Below are 21804 nucleotides of genomic sequence, written 5' to 3'. Positions count from 1 at the left end.
ATACATAGTATACACAGTGTGTATGTATACACATACATATAAATATACAGAGATTGCAAATATCTTGGAAGAACTGAATAAGGGTTTATCAAGGTAATTATCAGAGACCATTTGAGAGTGGAAACTCTTAATCACAAACTCTCCAGAAGCTGAAGCAGATGCCAACACAATGGCTACTAATTAATGTGCATTATGCTTAACCATAGTTTCTTTGGTTTTGACATTGAACAGCTATTTCTCACTATTTTCCCAACCTCTCCATAATCGCTCACACTAGCTCTTTTGTTTGGTAAACCATGGATTATGGTTTAGCTTCATATAGGAATCAAGAAAGAGGAACAGTAACTTTATAAGGCAGTTTTTCTGGACCAGATGTGTGCCGTATATGTTCAGCAGCTGCCATAATCTTCAACCAGCCTGTTCAAGTCACAACAGCTTCTTCTAGGTAAGTATCCTCCAGGACAGCTTGACAGGTCCCATCATGCAGTTAGTAACCCATAGGTCATGTTCACTAGAGATACTCTGATGTTCAAGGCTCTACACTGGGGGAGTCTGTTTAACAAACCATTTTCAGAAACTGATTCAAAATTAAACAGTTGACTATATATTGACGAGCACATCAATTTGTTTGCACAAATTGTTGGTAGTACATTACCATACATATTTCTTTCTTTTAAAGGAAAGTGTATTTATTAAATTTCAGCTGCCCAAAAACCTAATGCTGTGGTCACTTCACAGTACCTCCAACACAGTCTGCGTATGTGAATCAAGTTTAAAAAGAGACATAACCTCATAGAAGGACTGGCCCCTTATAAATATCAGCTTCTTAGAAGTTAAATGCCCCACATCTAAAATGGAAAGGAATGATCTGATTTCCACATCCGTCTTGCTCATTCAAGTAAACAGGCATCTGATACAGGTCTTTCTATCTAGTCTTGGCCTTTGCTTCCAGGGTCAGACTGCTCTGTACAATGGACATTGGACTGCAAGAGACTGGACTTAAGGATCCGGTATCAAAAAACAGCAGCAGCAACAACAACAACAACAAAAAACCAACAACACACACACACAGAGAAAAAAATACCAGCTAGCTTTTGGCTGGGAAGTTTGGGAGTTAAAGTCCACAATCTTAAAGATGCCAGTATCTATTTTTTGAGTCTTCACCCTCTAGGGATATTTTATTTCTGGAAGTTCTGTAGGAGGAGCTAAATTTTGAAGAATAGAAAATCTTCCTTTTACTACACTCTCTTGCAGTTTTTTTTTAATCACAGCAAATTGGGTTGTTGAACCTTAACGGACGAGTATAAATAATGAACATAAAATGAGCAAATAAAATATTTTAAAAATGTTAGAAGGGGAATAACTGAAGTGTTAAATACCAACTGTCCCTGCCAAATAAAGGTAGTTGAAATACACACAATTGTGTCATATGGTGATAATAGGGATTGGTGGTTCATACAGCTACCTTACTTAGGAAACACAGTGGCTGAATTCACAAGATGCTTTTGATTTGCTTACTCAAACTTTTCATGTTTTGTAAAGACGGTTTGCACAACACATTTAGCCACAAATAAATCTAACCAAGCTTGGCTTCTGCAAAACAGCTGCTAGATCTATAACTCAGCTTTAAGTAGCTGAACAGATTGCATGGACTCAGCCACGGAATAGTTGCTATTTTCTGCTCTACATGGAAACACTACAGGAAAAGTTTCCAGGCCTGGCTCTTGAGAGACTCATCTAAAATAAATGGGGATGGGGGAAAATAAACTTTTTTTCTTTTTGCAATTGTCTTCATCAATTTCCTTATCAATTCATTATGTTCTGCACTGTGAATTTTTGGCTCAGTCATGCAAACAGAGAAACTGGAACAGACCATTTAGTATCTTAAAAATATGAGAGGTTTCCTTTGAAAAAATACTTCTACAATGAGTGCTGGCAATGAATACATGTGGCATATGAGCAATGCCTAAGAATGTGTGCACTTATAGACTTTATTCTATATAATCCGGCTGTGAATGATCCAAGAACATCTGTTTTTTATCATTTCAGTTCCAATCTCCAGGAGTGGACATTGGCTAAGCACCTTTTGGCCTCGAGAAATCTGAGAGAGAACCAAAAAAAGAAGGAAGCACAACTTTTAGATAGTTTGCTACTTTGGAACCATTTTTTAAAATTCAAGCTAGAATACAAGGTTAACATCAATTAGGACCTGCAAATGAAAAAATCCAGAGCTGTTTTTTAGGATTTAACACATTTTGTTATTTTCTGTTCTTTAACCTGTGTACGCCCAGTTTGCTTATTGCAATCCTACCCATAAGCATCACACCCACCTCTTTGAAAGGACAATGTTTGGACTCGTCAGTGGGATAAGCATCTTATGCAGTTCCAGCATGAGAGCTTCTGAAGAAAGTCTATTTTCCAGACCATTTTAAGAAAGACTAGAGGGATGGGGAATAGAAATTAATACCCTGGTGTCCACTGCTTCTTCCTGGACCTTTCCTTTGCTCTCAGAGGCTGACCTGCTTCACAGAGCTTGCAAAGCCCAGTTAAGACCTCAGAATTAGGCAGAATGTCACACACATTTTCCTTGACCCTGTAATCCCTTGCGTTGGGGTGGAGTCAGGGTAACAGAATGGAGCTGAGTGTTTACTGGCCGGATGCCCTTCCCGATGCTCACGCAGAGCTCACAGCAGATAGCTGGCCAGCTCACTCTAGAATTAAGGCTCACTATATTCCTTTATTCCTTTATTACCCCCATATACTTTTTAATCTTCTGGAGGATTCTCACACTTACATTTCTTTGTAACAGGACAAGCCAACTGCCAGACAGTGCACTTGGAAGCATATACAGCAGACAGCTATTAACATGCATGCCATCCTTTTTCAATGAGATCACTGCCCTAATCCTGCTATAGCATGGGACAGACTGCAAAGCTAAGCAATTAACGAACACCCAGCTCTTGCTAGCTAATGCAACTCATCGTGTCACTGGAAGAGTCAGGGAGCTGCCAGCTGTGTGACAGGTGAAGAGGTGTATACCTTAGGTCAGGCATGATGGGAACTGTAGTTTTACTGGTTCAGAATTATGGAGATGAAGGAAGATAACCAGGAATGGAAACCACCCCCTACTTGATCTAATTCCTGGGCTCTGAAGATGTTAAGTAGAGTAGCAATTACCATCAATAGATTATATACAGATTTTTGGTAAATAAATAAAAGTCCCAAATAAATTTGGTTAAAGCTGACTACTTTGTTGAATCTTAGTATAACAATTAGCCAGAATAGCAGAATAAACAAAAAATTCCATGTTAATTAACATTAAGCAAGCATAAAATGGGCTTTAAAAAGTTACTGGATTTCATGTTAATTCATGCGAGTTTAAACAGGCATAGTTTTTCAAATAATTGGCACCAGCTAAAGAAGCTTTAATGATTAATGATACTCTTCTGCTCAAGATTAAAAGAGGATTTAAGTCAGGGCAATGTCGTTCACTCCCATTATTTGGTGCAATAGCTGAAAATGTCTTTTCCTTTAAAATTCTATGTTATTCCAAGCATACCAATTTATTGCCTACTTGATTTCATATTTGTCAAGTTATTTTTTCCTTCAATCATATACAGTGATAAACAAGCAAAGATTAGGTTGACCAGAGAATATTAAAAAAAAACATGAGAGAGGTTTAGCTATATCCAATTTGGAATATTATCTTGATGCTATGGAGTTAAAATGAAAAATGATTACATATCAAAATAATAATTAAAATAATAAATAAGTACATCTCCCTCTTGATTTAATTAAAGTGATACGGTTTCACCTGAATACAAAAACATTAATTATCTACTATCTTAAAATCCTCAAATATTATTTAAGAAGTCTGGAAAGGTAGAATCTACTAATATTGCCTGATATTTTATTATTCTCCAATTAATCTCTTATCAACTATGAGAATAAATCTCAGCACAAGGAATAGGGATTTTATAGAGCTGAAGATTATGCTGTTACTTTGAATATATTTTGCAAAAGGATTGGTCACAAGTTTTAAATTGGCTATGAATAAGCCAAGTTCAGTCATTCCTATATTGACTTTCTAAATCTCATCAATTAAGACCATTAATATTTGAACAACGATGTGCATCAATTTCATTTAATGCCAAAAGAATTTTATCAGTGATAAATAATTTGTTAAAAGTAATATATTCTCTTGAAAGTCTTTTTTAAAAAAACCCAAGACATTGATCTGAGGTCCAATGAAGCTTGCTCAAACTCTTTGCAATATGGAATTCCTTTTAAATCTATTTTAGCAAGGCATCAAAAGTTAAAAAAGAATTGATCATGGAAATAATCCATAAATGGCACAATATTCAATTTAAATGTATTTATTTTTGGATTGTTAGTGAAGAAATTATAATTTTAGAAACAACAAAATGGAAACAGCCTGAAGCAACTATGAAAATCAGTAAGCATCCAACATTTCACTATGAATTCTGATTTTGGTTTTTTATCCATATTTCCTTAAGCATATAAATATAAGAAATGATTAAACTTCTATTACTTTTGTTTTCACAAAATGCTAGAAAGCTAAACTACGTCTTTCAGAGGTATTTAAATATCATAAATTGTTCTTGCTAAAAAAAGTAACCAAACAAGTTTAAAAAACCTTACCATGAAGGATACGTATATTCAAAAGTTGTCGTTTGTTAGCTATATTAACCATTGCCATTATCTGTAAAATATTCTGAACAAAACTATTGGAAATAATTAAAGTGTTGGCATTTCTCCTTAAAATCATGCTCTAAGATCCTATTTTTCTATTTAATTCTATTTTTAAATTTTTATCTTTATTCATGAGAATAGGGCTCCTTAATTCTAAGACATCAATCATTTACACTAACTTCCCATGGAAAGATTTCAAGGAGCTATTTTTTTTTAAGAAACAAAGAGCAAAAACAAACATAAACCTTACCTGCCCTTTCCTGCATTTAGGATGCACTGTATATATACCATTGCACTTGGTGTCACAAGGAACAGGTATAAACAGGTAAGAATGTCCCTAAGTGGAGACACCTGGTAATTACCTGAGTGCTACAATGTAGCATTCTTGGCAACAATATAGAAGTGAGTTCCTGCTTCAGGGATGTATTTTAGCTTCCCAGTCTAGTCTAGACACCTGGGATTTTGGGATGGTCTCCCTCTCCCATCAAACTACATCTCTGCTTAGGTTTCCTGACCTCAACCAAAGTATGTGCAATCACCTGCTTGACTCGGAACAACTAACTGTTGCTTAACCGATAATCAATCTAGGAATACATAATTTCCTTTTGACGGCTCCCAGTGTCTGCCATATCCCACATTTTCCTTCATCATTGAATTGGCGAAGGTGGGGACATCTACTCATCGGTGGTGGACCTCCTGAAGGAGTAAGGCAATGAGGGTATAGATTTCCCTAAGGCACTGTCGTTTATGTCTTCCTATCACGTGTAGCTATCTGCTTAATTCACGAAACATCACTCTGAGCATGGGGGTGGGGTGGTAAGATGCTGATCAGGAAATGTCATCTTCATAAGCCAAACTGAGTAGTGCAGGTAGAAAGCAATTCAGTCTATTAAAGTCGCAAGAAGCTTTTGCCATTTTAAAGCAATAAAACAGTTACAGAGAAAGAGAAAGAAGATTTAAGAGGACACGCTGAACAATAAATCCTAATTATGAAAAAATGTTTAATTTGCTACAGATAGTGAAATTCTACCCTAGCACCAAAGCTCTTTGTGCTTCATGAGGACAGCGGTGCTTAAACCAGGCCCAAGTTCAGAGAGAAAGAAAATAAAGCTTATTTTGGCTGAACCAATCCAGAAAGGCATACACAAAATATCCAAACTAAAAGCCGTTGTAAGATTCCCCCTTCCCTGAGGCATATTTTAGCATGTCTTTTGTACAAATCAACTTAATACATTCCAGAAAGAACATCACGGCAAAGCACCCACTTTAATGCATGATTGAACTGTCACAATCAAGGAAAAAACACCACCTAAATTGTTCCAGAAATATCACTATCCTCTTAATTGGGAGGTAGGGGGGGAGATATTGCTAAAAAACAATCTACTTAAATATCTATGAATCAATTCTTCCTAAAATATATATTAGGTATAAAAATTAGTTTCTATTTAGTATGCTCTTTCTTAGGCAATGGGTTCTTACCCCAAAGAGCAAACAAGATTAAAAATAAATAAATAACCTGCAGTACAGTATCAATTTCTGCACTCTTTCACATTCAAGGTTGTAGGTTTCTTCTCTTATATATAAAAAATGTGATTTTCTCATCTCAAATTGCTGAGTGAGGCATTTCTTTGCAATGATTTTCTTCACACACACACCCCTTCTCCCTCCCTCCAGTTTATCAGCCTGGAGCAAACTGAAAACAAACTAGTTTCTCATTGCTTTTGGAAACTTACCAGGAAGTTCAGCGAGGGACCAGAGCAGAAAGTCACTGAATTCTTTTCATCTCTATGTTCACAGGCATTAGCGTGCTCTCTCAGCACTTAAAGCCATCTCATTTTCTTGCAAGCCACATAAAACCTGACTTGAGGGTGTCTTTTTCTTTTACATCAAGATTTCAGAAAATCTTTGCCCTCGTTTCAGCATTTCCCCCCCCCCATTCCCTTTATCCCGTTGCCAAGGAAGTCAGAATGGTTGTTTTGTTTTTCTTAAGAAAAGCTGCATAGTTGTATATTTCTTACTAATTGAATTCACCCCATGTACCTGAAAAGTAGTTTTAGCCTACTTCTGATTCCCGATATCACTCCCAACAGTATCAATGACAAAAAGGAGCTGTTCAACCAGCCTAAAAAACAGTGCTACCTAAAGAAGCATAAAAACATGAGCAAAACGTTATTTCATAGCCTCTGGTCTCCATATGAGTATATATTCAACTATTCTGCCAAAAAACTCCTGAATTTTTGGAAGCTCGAGAATTGCTGGTTGAAACTCGATTCTCAATTTACAAACCTGAGAGAAAAGGGTCTCAAGCTGTCCTGGAGAACTGAGGGGAAATAGGCAGAATTTTCATTTTAAAATGCTTTAGAAATTGTTTTAAAACAGGCTCTGGCCACTTGAGGTCTCCTGTGAAAGCAGAATCCTGTAGAAGGTCCGATCTGCAAGAAGGCCCTCTTGCTTCGTCAATCCCAAGGCAGTGATGGTAAAAATGGCTAAATTAAAAAGGGCTTGTTCATGAGTTTGGAAGACAGGAGGATCAAGCCTCCCAATCATTCTCATCACTGTCCCGTGACAGGAGGAGGAGATTTTATAAACCAGCACTGGCGCACTCTGTGGAATAGCCAATCTCAAAGGATTCTGTCACGTCCCTACGAGTAGCAATCCACGTGTGGTTCTTGGAACCATGGGAGACATCTTGGGGCAAGAGATCTCCTGAATTTAAGGGGAAGTTATTGCTCCCGATTTCTCAGATTTTTTGCCCTTGGATAAAGCTGCAGCTTGTTTCAGGAGCTCTCGGTTCTTGGCCTGCGGGGAGAAAGAGAGGTGTGAATAAAATGTACATTTCAGTATGCTAAACTGTGGCTAAACTGCTAAACTGGAGTAAGCCAAAATGGCTGGATTTGCATGCTGCTAATCGGTGGTTTCTTTAACATTGCTATGGTCCCTTGAATCAAATCTGATTCCTGATGAATGAAGGCAAATATGTATGTCCCAGGATAATGCTGCAGGATCCAATCTGGGTCCAGAGATTTAGTCTACTGAGTTTTTGAACTCGCGCTAGATCCCATCCTCAGGGAACTTCTCGTTCTGGTGAGAGAAAAGTTTCCTGAGGATAGATTCCAGCAAAAGTCCAAAGCTCAGAAGATTAAACCTCTGGTCCTGGTGACTGACCCAAATTGGATCCTGATTCCTGGTGACTGCAGGAATAAGTCCGTACTGGCTGGGGAATTCTGGAGTTGAAGTCCACACCCCTGAGCTGCAGAGACTGGAAACATTTTCATAACATGGCATATAATAAACCACAATGGCTGGGTTCATGCAATGCACTGAACATCAAGCCAAAACTGAGGGGGGTAAAAGACAACACATTTTGGCACAGTACGATGTAGCAATCAAGTCTAATGAATTTTGTGAACACTCGTAAAAAGGCCAAATGAAATAAAGGTTACCTGCAACTGTTCTGTAACTTCCTTGTGAGTTTTTTCCATCTGGTTCATTTTCACCCGCATTTGGGATTCCTGGTACTGCAGGTCAGCCTTCAGTTCTGTTATCTGCGAACCAAAACAAAGAAAATAGGGCTGCTGAGGTGCATTTGCACTGCAGTGATCTAATATAATGCTACACACACAAACACACCGCCCCCCAGGGGGAATAGACTAAGTCATCTTGGTAACATCTCATTTCGGTCCCTGTCCATATTATTTATTTTTTTATTTTAATTCCATTTATATCCCGCCCTTCTCCGAAGACTCAGGGCGGCTTACAAGCTTAGCAGTAGCCTTCATTCTATGTATATGCCTGCTTATTAGGGCTTTCACACACACACCCCAAGCGGCATTATTACAAAGTCAGCTTAATTGCCCCCAACAATCTGAGTCCTCATTTTACCTACCTTGGAAGGATGGAAGGCTGAGTCAACCTTGAGCCTGGTGGGACTCGAACCTGCACTAATTGCAGGCAGCTGGTGTTACTTAAGGAGGCATTAGCCCACTGCTCCGCTGCTTCTATTATTACCCCATAGAAGAGAACTGGCAAAATACAAGCCAGTGCTTTACTTATCTACCAATAAATTCCAGCTTTAAACCTCAAACAAGATTACTTATTTTTTGGACAGCTATCTTGCCTGCTCAATCCTATTCTTTTTTCCCATGCCGTGATCTCATCCATCATTCCAATCAGCTAATTCAAAGTGATGATATAAGAGGAAACAGGGAAAAGATAAAATCAACTTCAAATGAAGCTAGATTTATGGTCAAGCCCCGTAATTGTTTTCTTGGCAACAATGTAGAACAGTTTAAAAGATACAATAGTAATAAAAATGATAGAAGAAAGGAAACAAAGACATCAAAGGAGAGTTCCCCTCCCAGAAACGTGCCCTCCTGGGTTTCAAGCCTGGCACTAAGCATGATTCTAGGGCAGGGGTGAGGGTGTGGCTGTTGTCGTTCGTGAGTCACTGGTGGCTACTGGCCCCAATGGATTGCAGGATGTGAGACCTTCTTTGTGGAGGTTGGGCCATAGGGATCAGTGGGGGTTGCTGCTTACACACCTTCCTCCCTGTACTGTAGCAGCATCCCTGCCTGTGTTCCTGGACTGTGACTGGGCAAGCAGTGGAGTTCCCCAGGCTTATGGTTCTGGGACTTAAATCTGCCTTCTCTGGGCCTGGGATCTGAGGTAGTGCAGGGGTTCATGGCCACTATAGACCTCCAACACCTCTGTTGTGCAAGCTGCACTGGTTCCAAATTTTATTCGGGGTGGAATTCAAGGTGTTGGCTATTACTTTTAAACCCTACATGGCAGGGAGCCAGGTTATCTGCAGGACTGCCTCTCTCTCTAAGGACATTGATCAGTCTTATCAGGTCAAATAGGATAGGCATGCGTCTATTCCCTTCCCTTCAGTGTTGCCATCTTACGGGGTTTAGGAAGTGTGATTTTTCTCTGATAGCCCCTGTCCTAAAGTACACCTTTCTCCTGAGTTTTGGCAGGCCCCCACACTCCTAGTCATCCAAGTGTGGAGCAGTGTGAGACTGATGAGAGGACTTAGTGATGGAATGCATGTGAAAACTTAACTAAGGTGCTGGATTTTTAATGTTTATCATTTTAATGATAGATAGATAGATAGATAGATAGATAGATAGATAGATAGATAGATAGATAGATAGATAGACAGACAGACAGACAGACAGACAGGTTGACATTGTTTTAATTGCTGGTTGGGAAGGAGGCTGTATGTTTTAAAAAATACTGAGAAAAAGAAATGAATGGATTATTTTTCTTTGGCTTTTCTCAGATCAATGAGTATGAAGTTATACTCAACACAGCCAATACTTCATAGATCACTTTCAAATGCAAACCCTGAAAAGACAGTATTGGCTTCACCCCCATAGAAGTTCTGGGATTGCAGCTCTCAGAATTCCCCAGTCAGCAGCATAGCTGGGTTATAGTTACTAAAGTTGAGAATCACTGGCTTAGAGTCTCATTAAGGTGTTAGATCCTGACCCCTCCTCTTCAAGCAAGACTGGGTGAACAATGCAGTGAGCAATACAAGAGAGTCTGCTGTGAAACAAAGCATCCCATCAAGGAGCTTCAAGGTGTTACCTTTTTTTCTTTCTCTAGGATCATCTGATCCTTCTGGTGCAGCATTTTCTTCAAAGTGGCGACTTCTTCCTTCAGCTGGGCTATGATGACAAAATGATCGGTGCCAGGGGAATCCAAGGCAAGGTCTGGAGAAAAACTGTAGGAGACCATTGGAGTGACTTCACTGTGCTCACTACTACATCCCGATAGCCATTGCAGAGGATCCATGGACAAGAGAGGGTTGGACACGTAAATCTATAAGCTTGGAAGGCAACTCTGGTTGCCATCCATCACTGGGTTTTAATGCATTTCATAGGGCATAACCTCCATACTTCTTATTCAATTGCCTCAGGGAGCCTTATTAAAACAACAACAACCACACAAATGAGTTGTGCTGATCATGCCCATGTATGGTATGTGGTACAACCTTTTATTTCAACATCTGCTCTGAATGTACAGAATTCTCTTCTCTTAGCCATTGCTTCTGCAAAGCAAAACTGTGTTTTGCACTTCTGTAACATGAGGTTACCCTTCAGTAACATACACTGAGCTGCTGCAGCCCTAACAGTCTAACAACATAATCCTGAACCTTGATGACTTTCACAAGACTTCATAAACAGGTATAGTAAAAGATGCAGTACAGTTTTTGATAAGGATTAAAAGCGGTTTAATCATCTTCAGGGAGCAGGGACAGTATTACAACAGAGATCAGAACCTGGAGGCACCAAATTCTCTCCAGACAAAGAAAGGAATGTGAAATAACCCATTTGATCCCCAGACAGATGCTCCTATAAGTTAACTGTAGTCTTCAACTTACAACCATCCATTTAGGGATTGTTCAATGTTACAATGGCACTGAAAAAAAATGACTGGGTGTTTCTCACACTTATGACAATTGCTACATCCCCACATTTACATGATCAAAACTCAGGCACTAGGCAACTGGCATGTATTGTATGATGGCTGCAACATCCTGGGATCATGGGATTGCTACAAGCTGCCTTTCAACAAGCAATGTCAAAGGGGGAAGTAGGATTCACTTAATGAGTGCTTGATTCACTTAACTGCAGTGATTCACTTAAAAATGTGACAAAAAAGGGTTGTAAAATTGGGCATGACTCCCTTAACAACCACTCTGCTTCGCAACAGAAATTCTGGTTCCAATTGTGGCATAAGCCGAGGACTACCTGTATTTAAAAACAAGGCAGGACTCTTTTGTTTAAATGAAGGCCTAGCCACCTCCCAAATTTGCCCATCTGATGCAAAACTGATGCAATTTCCTGCTGTACTTACCTCAATATCAGAGACAGATCTGGGGCAGAAATCTTGCACACCTGGGTGCAAGAATAGTTGCAGTCAGATTACTGCAACTTTGCTTGACTGCAAGGCAGTACAGGTGTCCTCGACTTATAACTGTTCACTTAGTGGCCGTTAAAAGTTACAATCGGACTGAAAAAAAGTGACTTATGACTGTTTTTTCACTGATGCGGCCATTGCAGCGTTCCCATGGTCATGTGATCAAAATTCAGGTGCTTGGCAACTGATTCATGTTTTTTTTACCATTGCTGTCATGTGATCACCTTTTGCAACCTTCTGACAAGCAATGTCAATGGGGAAGCCAGATTCACTTACAACTGGGTGACTAACTTATCAACTGCAATGATTCACTTAACAACAGAGGCAAAAAAGTCATAAAATGGGGCAAAACCCACTTAGCAAATGTCTCACTTAAGAACAAAAAATTCTGTTCGTAAGTCAAAGACTACCTGTAATTTCTTTCTCAGTTTATGTCTGCCCCCCAGTGGATATGTATGGACACTGCAAGACCTTCTAATCAAATTTATTTATGAATGTATTAGATTTTTTATCTTGCCTTTATTATTTTATAAGTAACTCAAGCTAGTGATCATACATAGTATTCCTCCCTCCCCTTATTTTCCCCATAACAGCAACCCTGTGAGGTGAGAGAGTGACTGGCCAAAAGTCACCCAGCCAGATTTCCTGCTTAGAACTAGAACTCAAGAGTCTCCTGGTCTCTAGTCTGATGCTTTAATCACTAGGCCACAGGTCTGCAACCCGCGGCTCCAGAGCCACATGCAGCTCTTTCAGCCGTCCCCTGCGGCTCCCAGTCCTCTGCCATGTGCAGTCCAAAAAAAAAAGTGAGACTAAAAAAGTTCAACCAATCAATTCAAATATGCAGGGTAGGTGCATATCTCGCTTTGGCTCCACTCTTCAGTCAAACCCTGTTCCGCACATGCGCGCATGTACGTGCATGCACACACAGTTTTTTGCGGCTCCCAGTTTTTCCTTTTGTGAGGGAACCGGTTCCGAGTGGCTCTTTCACTGTTTCAGGTTGCTGACCCCTGCACTAGGCTAAACCGGTTCTCATTTCCAAAACTCCCCAAAAAGTATTCTAGAAGTTGTAGGGATATTAATAAGGTTGAAAATTCCAGATGCTGCAAAGTATTGAGAAGTGCCTCTATAATTTAATAGAGGTTTAAAATACTTTGGTTTTAGATAATTTGGATTATCAGTTGGTACCCAGAAACTATATTTGCTTAAATAAACTGAAGAATATTAGGGGTTAGCTGCAATCTGATTATATCATCAACTAGCAACCACATGGATTTTCTCCAAGATGATCTATCCCTAATTTATTTTTTCATGTTCCCCCAACATGCACTCATTGCCACTGTAACTAAGCCCATCCACCTTGCTCTTCTTCTCTTTCCTTCCATTTTTCCTAGCATTACAGCTTTCTCTAGAGCAAGGGTGTCAAACTGGCCATGTCACGTGTCACGACATATCGTGACTTTTTTTTCCCATTGCCGGAAATGGGGTGGGCACGGTTTCACCATGACGCATCCGGCCCGTGGGCCGGCAGTTTGACACCCCTGCTCTAGAGAGTGGTCTTCATATAATGGGTCCAAAGTAGGATGATTTGAGCCTGATCATTTTTGCCTAAATGCAAATCTGCAAACTTGCAATTGAATATGATACAGCATTAGGCCACAGTCTTAGAAAGCCCTTCATTCAATTCTTGCATTGAAATATCTATTCTTGGTGGCCACAGGGAAAGTTTCCCCAATCAGGCCTTTTTCAGATATGTTGGGACTATAACACCAAAGCCTCCCCAAGCAGACGTCAGGCCTGGATAAAGGAAAATTCCACAGAGAGCAGCTTTGCTTCCTCAGCCTTCATCCTTGCCCTGCCATTTATGGATAACAATACTAGACTACTTGGCAGGTTTTAATTTAACAATTACAGATAGTCCTTCTTAGTGACTGCCTCAGTAAGTTATGATAGTGTTAAAAAGTAGTTTTGTGAGTAATCCTTTCATTTACAACCACTGCAACATCCCCTGGTCAGATGATTGTCATTTGTGTGCTCTGCAATTGGCTTGCAACAAGCAGAGTTAATAGAGAAGGAGAAAATAAAATCGTAAGTTGTGGTCCTGTGGTGTTTTGCTTAACCTAAGGTCAAGTGAGAAAGTCTTTCATAGCCATATGATGTTCTGCTTAGCAAGCATGATGTTTAGCAATGGAATAACTGCTCCTAATTGTGGACATTAAATGAGAACTACCTGTGCTGATTTGATATAAATGAAATAATTTGAATATTTGAACTACAATATTCAGAGTAATATAAACATTACATCAGTATGCACAGTTGTTACATAATGGATGAAGAAGACTGAAATCATGAACAATGGGGAGAACACACTGCATTCATTTTTTTCTGCATCACAGGTCTATTAAAAACCATATCTTTAAATTGTTCGCAAGCTAGTGAAAGCTAGTGAAAGTAGAGGCAAAGAGCAGCTCTGCAGGAGACATATGAGTGAAACTGTGGCATTAATTGGGGAGAAGGGTTTGTGAGGTGGGGGAAGGAGAAACAGATGTCTTCATTATTATTATTATTATCTTCCTTTTCAAAATAGCCCAGAATTCATTTTGAGGAACTTCCTACTTTTAATCTCTAAACACCAGAACGGGTACCTTTCTTTCCTTTCTTATTTAAGCAAAGACAAATCCAAAATCCTTTTAAGTAGCTTACCTGTCCCCATTGGGTGATATGGCATCAAACTTGGGTTTTTTCTTTGGGAGTTCATTCTGAATAGAAGATGTAGATAAGGTTTTCTGACTGCAAAAAAAGCACAGAGGAAAAATTAACCACAGCCTGGAAAATGACCAATTCTAAACTAGAATGTTAGAATTTTCAGCCATTGCCAATAAAGGAGAATGTTTGTAGCTCAGGTCTGAGGTGTCCTTGGTGCTCTCAGAACTTGGCTGTTTTCTTGCAGACCTTTCATTACCCAAACTAGGTAACCTCATCAGTGCTAGGCGGAAGCTGGCAGGAGGTCACAAATGGTGATCTAACTACAACACAGTATTCGCTCATACAAACTGTCACTATTGTCAAAAGTCAGCACAGTCACATTATGTTGTACTTTACAACCACGTCATTTAGCAGTGGAGTTTGCAGTACCAATCACCATTGTTAAATGAAGACTAGCTATACTTAAGCAAACCTTGGCTTAGCATATGTCAACAGCATTATTGAATTAAAAAAAACCCGAACAGCTAGAAAACTGGGTGCAAAGCAAAGATACCTATTATAGTGGCTTCCACAGTTAAGTCGACAATATTGCTCCTTTTCTGGCAAGCTTGTCCGAGAGGAGTTTAAATGCTTACGCTGTTCTTTGGTTTTCTGTAGCACTCGCTTATAGGAGAGTGTGCAAAGCCAGCAGAGCAACTTCCCATCTACCTGAAAAGAAAAAGAAAACAACAGAAAAATAGGACTTTATTAATGGATTTGGTCAATAGATTAATGTGAAGATAGGAAACAAGCTGCACATTATAGTATCATATTGTTTAGAATGTTGCTTACAGCTTAGAAATGTGCATCAAAAGATCATTTCAGAGAAAACATGAATGCAAACTTTAATGCGGTTTAATAACAAATGAAAAATGTTGCCAAAATAAGGATGGAAGACGTAGGTTAAACCAAACGGGCTCATCCATCTCTTCCAATAAAAATCAAACCATTCTGAAATGCAGTGAATTAAAAAAAAATATCTGCTGCTTAATACAGACCACCCCTTCAATTCCCTCCTAATGAAAAAGCTATTTATTCAACTCACACTTGATTGGGGAAAAAAGTCAAGGCTTAACTTACACAGGGTTCCCCCCACCCCCCAAAAAACCTATAAAAATTATTATTCATGGTTTCAGTGCTATCCTAATGGCTAAGATGCAGCTAGAAAAAGTGTCAAGCACCAAAGTCAGCTGCTGCCTGGATCCTGGTAGGGTACAATAAATGACTATGTGGTTCAAGTCTAAAGATAGTAAAGAATCCTTTCTGTACAGGTAGTCCTTGAATTATGACCACAACCGAGCCCAACATTTCTTTTGCTAAGTGAAACCTCCTGAATTTTGCCCCATTCTACGACCTCTTTTGCCACAGTTGTTAAGTGAATCACTGTAGTTAACTACACGGTTGTTAAGTGAATCTAGCTTTCCCATTGACTTTGTTTGTCAGAAGGTCACAAAAGGTGATCACATGACCCGGGATACTGCAACCGTCATAAATATGAGTCAGTTGCCAACCATCTGAATTTGGATCATGTGACAGTGGGGATGCTGCAATGGTCATAAATGTGAAAAACAGTCATAAGTTACTTTTTTCAGTGCTGTGGTAATTTTGAATGGTCATTAAATGAAATGTATGTCGAGGACTACCTGTACTGGACATACATAGATACTCACTTTTTTCCTGTCATCCTTCCTGTCGAAGGCACACTGTTGCTTACACTGTTCGCATGAATGGGGCGGCCCATATTTCTTCTCTGAGTTCGTACACCGCTGGCACTTGTTGCCAATAAATGCTGCAATTATGTTGCAGTACTGGCATGGCTTTGGCTTAAATAATAAAGAAGATGAAACAGCAAGGGGATTAGCATCACTTTGGAATATATAATCAGTCACCTCCCATCTGCTCAAATGCTCCTAACAACGCATTTCAAGCTTTTTTCAATGAAATAATTGAACAAAAAGCGGTGGTGGGGAACTGATAATGCCACAACTATTTAATTTTTCTATAGTTGCTACTCTTCTTTGATCAACCATGGAAAATAATCCTCTTACAAACTGAAACAGTATTATAGCCCTCGCACAGCTTAATTTTTTTAGTCTTATTTTCCGCTAAATTGTTTTAAACTTACAAAGCAAGAATGCATGTTTTAAGATCTTTAGGCAATTGAAATGTAACAAATGTACTTAAGAATGTAACTTCAACTAACACTCAAATGCCTTAAGCTGGTTACATGAAGACATTCTTTGTGACAACGTCATTGTTTATAAGGCACTAGGCCAGTGATGGAAAACATATATCAGCGGCCAATAATTCTGAGCATTTGTCACTACAAGCTACATGAGCTATAGTGGTTTACCAGAAATCACTAAGTGTTCTACTATCACCGTATTTTTCAATTTCAGCAATTTTAAGATATGTGGAGTTCAACTCCCAGGATTCCGCAGCCAGCATTCTGCTTAGGAGAATCCTGGGAGTTGAAATCCATAAATCTCAAAGTAGCTGAGGTTGATTATCAGACTATTACCCCATCTCAGCTAATCCTTAAATTGTTGGGAGTTGGGCAGCATACAAATTTAATAGCTATTTATAATAATACTCATTTCTATGAATGACTTTCTTTTTCTGCTATTGTTTTATTGCTACTTCTATTAGTGATGATTTTATATTAACAGTAGCTGCTCCAAACTGTTGAAGGGAGAGAAGATTGTTGATACATACCGTCCCATAAAGTTTCACATTCTGAGCACACTTCTTGCATATTGTATTGGTTTTACTAGCAAAAGAAAAAACAAAGAGTATAAAAAATGAAATCAGATAAGGTGGCTTAGGGCCATGCAGCTATTCAGATTCAGTCTCCGAAGGATATTTTAAGATATACAGGAGTGCAAGTTGCTGAATTGGTTCAAAGCCTCCATTTACAGATAGCTCTTGACTTACAACCCATTCATTTAGTGACCTCTTGAAGTTACAGCAGGACTGAAATGAAAAAAATGACAACCAGTGCTCTGCTTATGTCTACTGCAGCATCCCCCAAGGTCACATGATCACTATTTGGGCGCTTGGCAAACATATTTACGAAGGTTACAGTGTCCCGGGGTCAAGTGATTGAGATTTGTGACCTTTTCAGTCATCCTCCTCCAAGCAAAGTTAATGTTGGAAGCAGGATTTGCTTAACAACCTCCAAATTTGCTTTACAGGCAAGTCATAATATCAAGCACGACTTACCTAACACCCATCTTGCTTAGCAATGGAAATTCTGATCCCAACTGTGGTTATAAGTCAAGGACTAGCTACCTTTACAAATTACTGTAACCTTGCTGACTCCCATTTTAATTCCCTTCTGGCCAAAATCTGGGGTTCAAGTCAGAATAGCAATTTGGCATATTGAATGTGCAGAACTGCCATAAAAACCCATCTGACTTCATTGTGGATACAGCAGTAGGCAAGTGAATCACAATCCTGCAGTTACTGCCAATACGAGTAGAACACTTCCATAAAATTAGAGCTGGCACTAACAATATCCCAGGGAGTTATTAATGGAAGTGATGAGTTGTTCTATGTCTTACAGTTGCAATGGGAAAGAAAGGATTTTGATTTTATTTTTTCATAACAGTTTTTTTCATAACATCTAGTGCAAAGTATCTGTTCTTCTGTCTGGCTGAACATTAACAAGTCATTAACAAGCATTTTGAACTATTTACTGGTATTCAAAATACACTGGAAATAAAAGAACAGAACACTGAAAAGTTTTTGTGTGGACAACATCAGTCATTCTACGTTGCTCCTTCTTAATAATTTATCATATGCAACATTTACCTCTCTTGCTGGAATTCAGTTCTACAGTAGGTACATTTAACAATCGGGTGTGCAATTCGACATTCCTGAAGAAGAAAGGATGTGTTAAAAGACTTGGAATGCATACAAACTCCTAGAGAAAAGCATCAGCAGAACCAAGGGAATTTTACTGTAAACAGCATATGTAATGTCCCAGACATGTAAAAGCAATGCATTGCTTGAATTCAGCTTTTATTAAGAGTAATAAAAGTGAAATTTATGGTTCTTATACAGCTTCTCTTGATCATAATCAATACCTTAGAAGAAACCATTGACATTTAATAACTTCACTAGGTATCATGTAGCACAGGAAGCTGCATCAAACTCTAAGCAAGAGTACAAAACACAAGCAAATCACTATAGCAACATAATGTAATAATATCCAATGCAATTTAATGGTTCACTTAAAAACCTAACTCTTGTTTTGTCCACAAAGATTCTGAAATAGTAATCTTCCCTCTAATCAACATTATTTTTCTCCATCTTTAAATTGCCCTCCTGGAGCCTTTTCTCCTCCAGTTTAATTTAGTCCTGAACAACAGACGTTATTGTTTTTCTTAACTCTTATCTAACTGGTTTCAAACTCTGCAGGATACTTATCTACAATATTAATTTTATTGCCTAGGCCTTATTACTGTATAGATTTTATTGTACATGGGTTTCAAACTGGAACAATTTAGTAAAAGAATGGTATATGAGAGGTAATAACTTCCAATGACTATACCCCAAATCTAATTTAACGAGCACCATTCAGAATTTATGTTGCTAGACACACAACTTAATTAAAATCAGTAGCTAATGAACAACAAATGCATGAAGGGGGAATACCTAAACTGTTAAAATGGTTATAGGGTTAAAACCAAAATGCATCTGTTTACTCAATTCCAAATTACTTTTCCAAGGTACATTTCTCATCATCCATAGCCCAAAGAATAAATTTTCCTTAGAAATAAGTACTGTTGAAATCAGTGGAATTTACTCCCAGGTAAATACAAACTTTTGAATTCTGAGGTCCATTTTGTCACTAGTAAGTTATATTGCTATTTAGCACAATTAAGTTTTTTTTTAAAAAATCTATCTTCATGATTATTATATGGGCACAATGATGATTGGATGGCTCTAGAGCAGGGGTGTCAAACTCAATTTCATTGAGGGCCACATCAGCATTGTGGTTGCCCTCGGGGGGACAGGTGGGTATGGCCAGGGTGGGCACAGCCTACTGGGTGGGCACAGCTGGAGTGTGTATGGTCTACTGGGTGGGCATGGCCAGCTCTACATTATTGGCATCAAGGGTGCCTATGGGGGCCTGGGCAGGAGTGGGACAGATCTGGGGGTCTCTGGCAGAAGGAGGGTCTCTGGGCCAGGGCCAAGGCAGCGGAGACCGTTCCCTCACTGTTTCCAGGATGGCTTCGGGGGCCACATGAAACCACTTTGCAGGCCGGATCTGGCCCCCAGGCCTTGTGTTTGACATGTCTGCTCTAGAGAACTAAGGCACTGGCCTTAGTTTCATGACACACATCTTCTCCTTTTCAATACATTTCCTCCTGGGAAATATGAAACCTGGAGAACCAGTACAGCACAGTAGTCATATGAAGCTGATTTCATATATTAAATCATGCTTTCATTAACCAGGATTTGTTGAATCAACTATAATTAGCTAGGTGTGTACATTACAAATCTACAAACCATTATGACCAGTTGACAAAAAATGTTAAACTTAAGATAAATCACAGTACAATTCCATACAGTTTTCCTAAACCTGGATTTCAGCTCTCCAAAATGTAGGCAGCATGTACAAGGGAAGGCAGCGGTGGTGAAGGGTGATGTGAGCCAAGTCACATTAGCCAACCATAGAGGCTTAGACTGCAGTCTCCACTCATTGTTGGTGTTTACACAATACACTGAACCAGCTCACACTAACCAGTTCAGATGGAGAGTTGTATTAGTCTATGTCAGGGGTGTCAAACTGCACCCACCCCAGGTCCAGCAAGGGGGAAAAAAAAGTTGTGACACGTCATGTGACAGAGCAAGTTTGACATCCCTGGTCTACGTGGTGAAAAAAAATATCAGAAGGGATCAGTAGCACTTTTTCCAATTTAAACATTTTACGTAAAGGTAAAAGCTTTCATGAGTCGCAGCCTTCATCAAATGCAGCTCCCAAAAGCTTCTGCCTTTTAATAAAATCTGTTACTGTATCAGAAAAGATGTTACCAGACTCCTCATTTTCAGGTCAGATACAATACACTGATACAATGTATTAAACTTGATCAGTGTTATTGATTTTTCAGCATTTAGTATCCTGTGCAAATCAAAACAGGATTAAATCATCAACAAGGTTAAACGCATTGACGTAAACAAAAATACTCTGAATTTCGGAGCTGGAACTGAAATAATCATATTCCTGTTATGTGGATGAAATGGGGCCAACCTCATTTGCATTCCTCTTTTTGACTATGTTTTAATGCAATTGTCTGAGGGCGAATCAAAATTTGTCTGATTTCTTGAGCAGGCAGGATATACATACATAATATATGCCCTTACATAAGTATTTTGTCCTTCCTTCAGCAACCCCAATTATTATATTTTTCTCCTGCCTTTGCTGAAGAGACAGGCGAGGATGCCGGCCTAGAAACCAGGAGTTCTAGTCCTGAAATGAAAGGTAGCTGGCAGACTTTGGGCCAGACCCTTTCAGCTCAGCCTACCTCACAGGACTGTTGTTGTGGAGAATACAGGTGGTGTCAGGCAGGTTCGTTGCCTTGAGTTTTATATACATATATATATACATATATATATATATATATATATATATATATATATATATATATATATATATATATATATATATATATATATATATATATATATATATATATATATCTTTTTAAAAAGGCGGGATAAAAAAATATCTAACAATAATAGGTAGTAAACTCAAGATGGCGACATACCCGATACTCCTGCTCCTAGTTTGCCCACAACAACCACCCTGCGAGGGAAGCTGGGTTGAGAGAGGGACTGGCCCAAAGTCACCTCTTCGGATGCCCATTTTTACCTAAGTACCGCAACAACAACCCTGTGAAGGAGGCCACGGCCAGGTTTTGTTTCAAAATTCAAGGCGGCCATGGGCAGCACAGCCCCTCATGAGCCCTCAGCCTCACTCCGGAGGCGGTAAGAATGGATTCGGGGGGGGAGGAAAAAGGGGGGAATCGAAGCTAGATTCAAATTCATAGCTTCCGCTTACAAACCGACGCCACTTCCCCTCACCCGGCTCACCCTTCGGCTTCTCCCGACTCCACACCCGGCCCTCACCTGACAGAGCTGCTGCCCCTGGCTGAGCGCCTCGAAGGGGAACCGCTGGTGGCACTTGGTACAAGCGTAAAGCGCCGCCATTCCGCTGCCCGCCCCGACGTCGTATTCCTTTCCTCCTCTCGACGTCATTGGCGAGCGTCAACGCCATTCAGCAATTGGGAGGCGGGCGCTTTGGCCCAAACCTGAGGTTCATTGGGTCTCCGCAGACGTCACTCAGAAGGGGGAGGCGAGGCGTCTTTGGTTGTTTGGGGAAGCGGCGAGAAAGAAGCAAGGGCTGCGCTCAGACGT

General features: G+C 39.5%; 1 protein-coding gene across 4 annotated transcripts; it reads right to left on the bottom strand.

The window, feature by feature from the left end:
* Positions 1–1438: 1438 nt before the first annotated feature.
* FAM76A (family with sequence similarity 76 member A) lies at positions 1439–21621 on the bottom strand. Of its 4 annotated transcripts, none has more exons than XR_014493329.1 (10): positions 21517–21621; positions 18193–18257; positions 17095–17149; positions 16050–16202; positions 14894–15048; positions 14338–14424; positions 10303–10438; positions 8157–8258; positions 6447–7512; positions 1439–2101 (listed from the first exon to the last, which is right to left on the bottom strand). XR_014493329.1 is itself a non-coding variant. In XM_083369875.1 (9 exons), exons 1-9 carry the CDS (start codon positions 21595–21597, stop codon positions 7426–7428), a joined length of 921 nt encoding a protein of 306 aa, XP_083226001.1. In that variant the 5' UTR covers positions 21598–21621; the 3' UTR covers positions 4361–7425. The 4 variants fall into 4 exon arrangements, 2 of the variants coding, with proteins under 2 accessions (XP_083226001.1, XP_083226002.1); XR_014493330.1 differs by lacking the exon at positions 1439–2101 and adding an exon at positions 2151–3072 and having other exon boundaries at positions 4675–7512; XM_083369875.1 differs by lacking the exon at positions 1439–2101 and having other exon boundaries at positions 4361–7512.
* Positions 21622–21804: the final 183 nt, after the last annotated feature.

The sequence above is a fragment of the Vipera ursinii genome (assembly GCF_947247035.1).
Source record: "Vipera ursinii genome assembly, chromosome: 9".
NCBI lineage: Eukaryota > Metazoa > Chordata > Lepidosauria > Squamata > Viperidae > Vipera > Vipera ursinii.
This window is presented reverse-complemented; position numbering and strand designations above follow the sequence as displayed.

What these genes read in the sequence shown, in the direction of transcription:
- FAM76A (XM_083369875.1), bottom strand. Translation starts at nt 21,597, where the DNA reads ATGGCGGCGCTTTACGCTTGTACCAAGTGCCACCAGCGGTTCCCCTTC. An exon ending in ATGTGAAACTTTATGGGACG is followed by an intron (nt 16,203 to 17,094) that starts GTATGTATCAAC and finishes TTATTATTTAAG; the next exon opens with CCAAAGCCATGCCAGTACTG. An exon ending in AAGTTACAGAACAGTTGCAG is followed by an intron (nt 7,513 to 8,156) that starts GTAACCTTTATT and finishes TTCTCCCCGCAG; the next exon opens with GCCAAGAACCGAGAGCTCCT.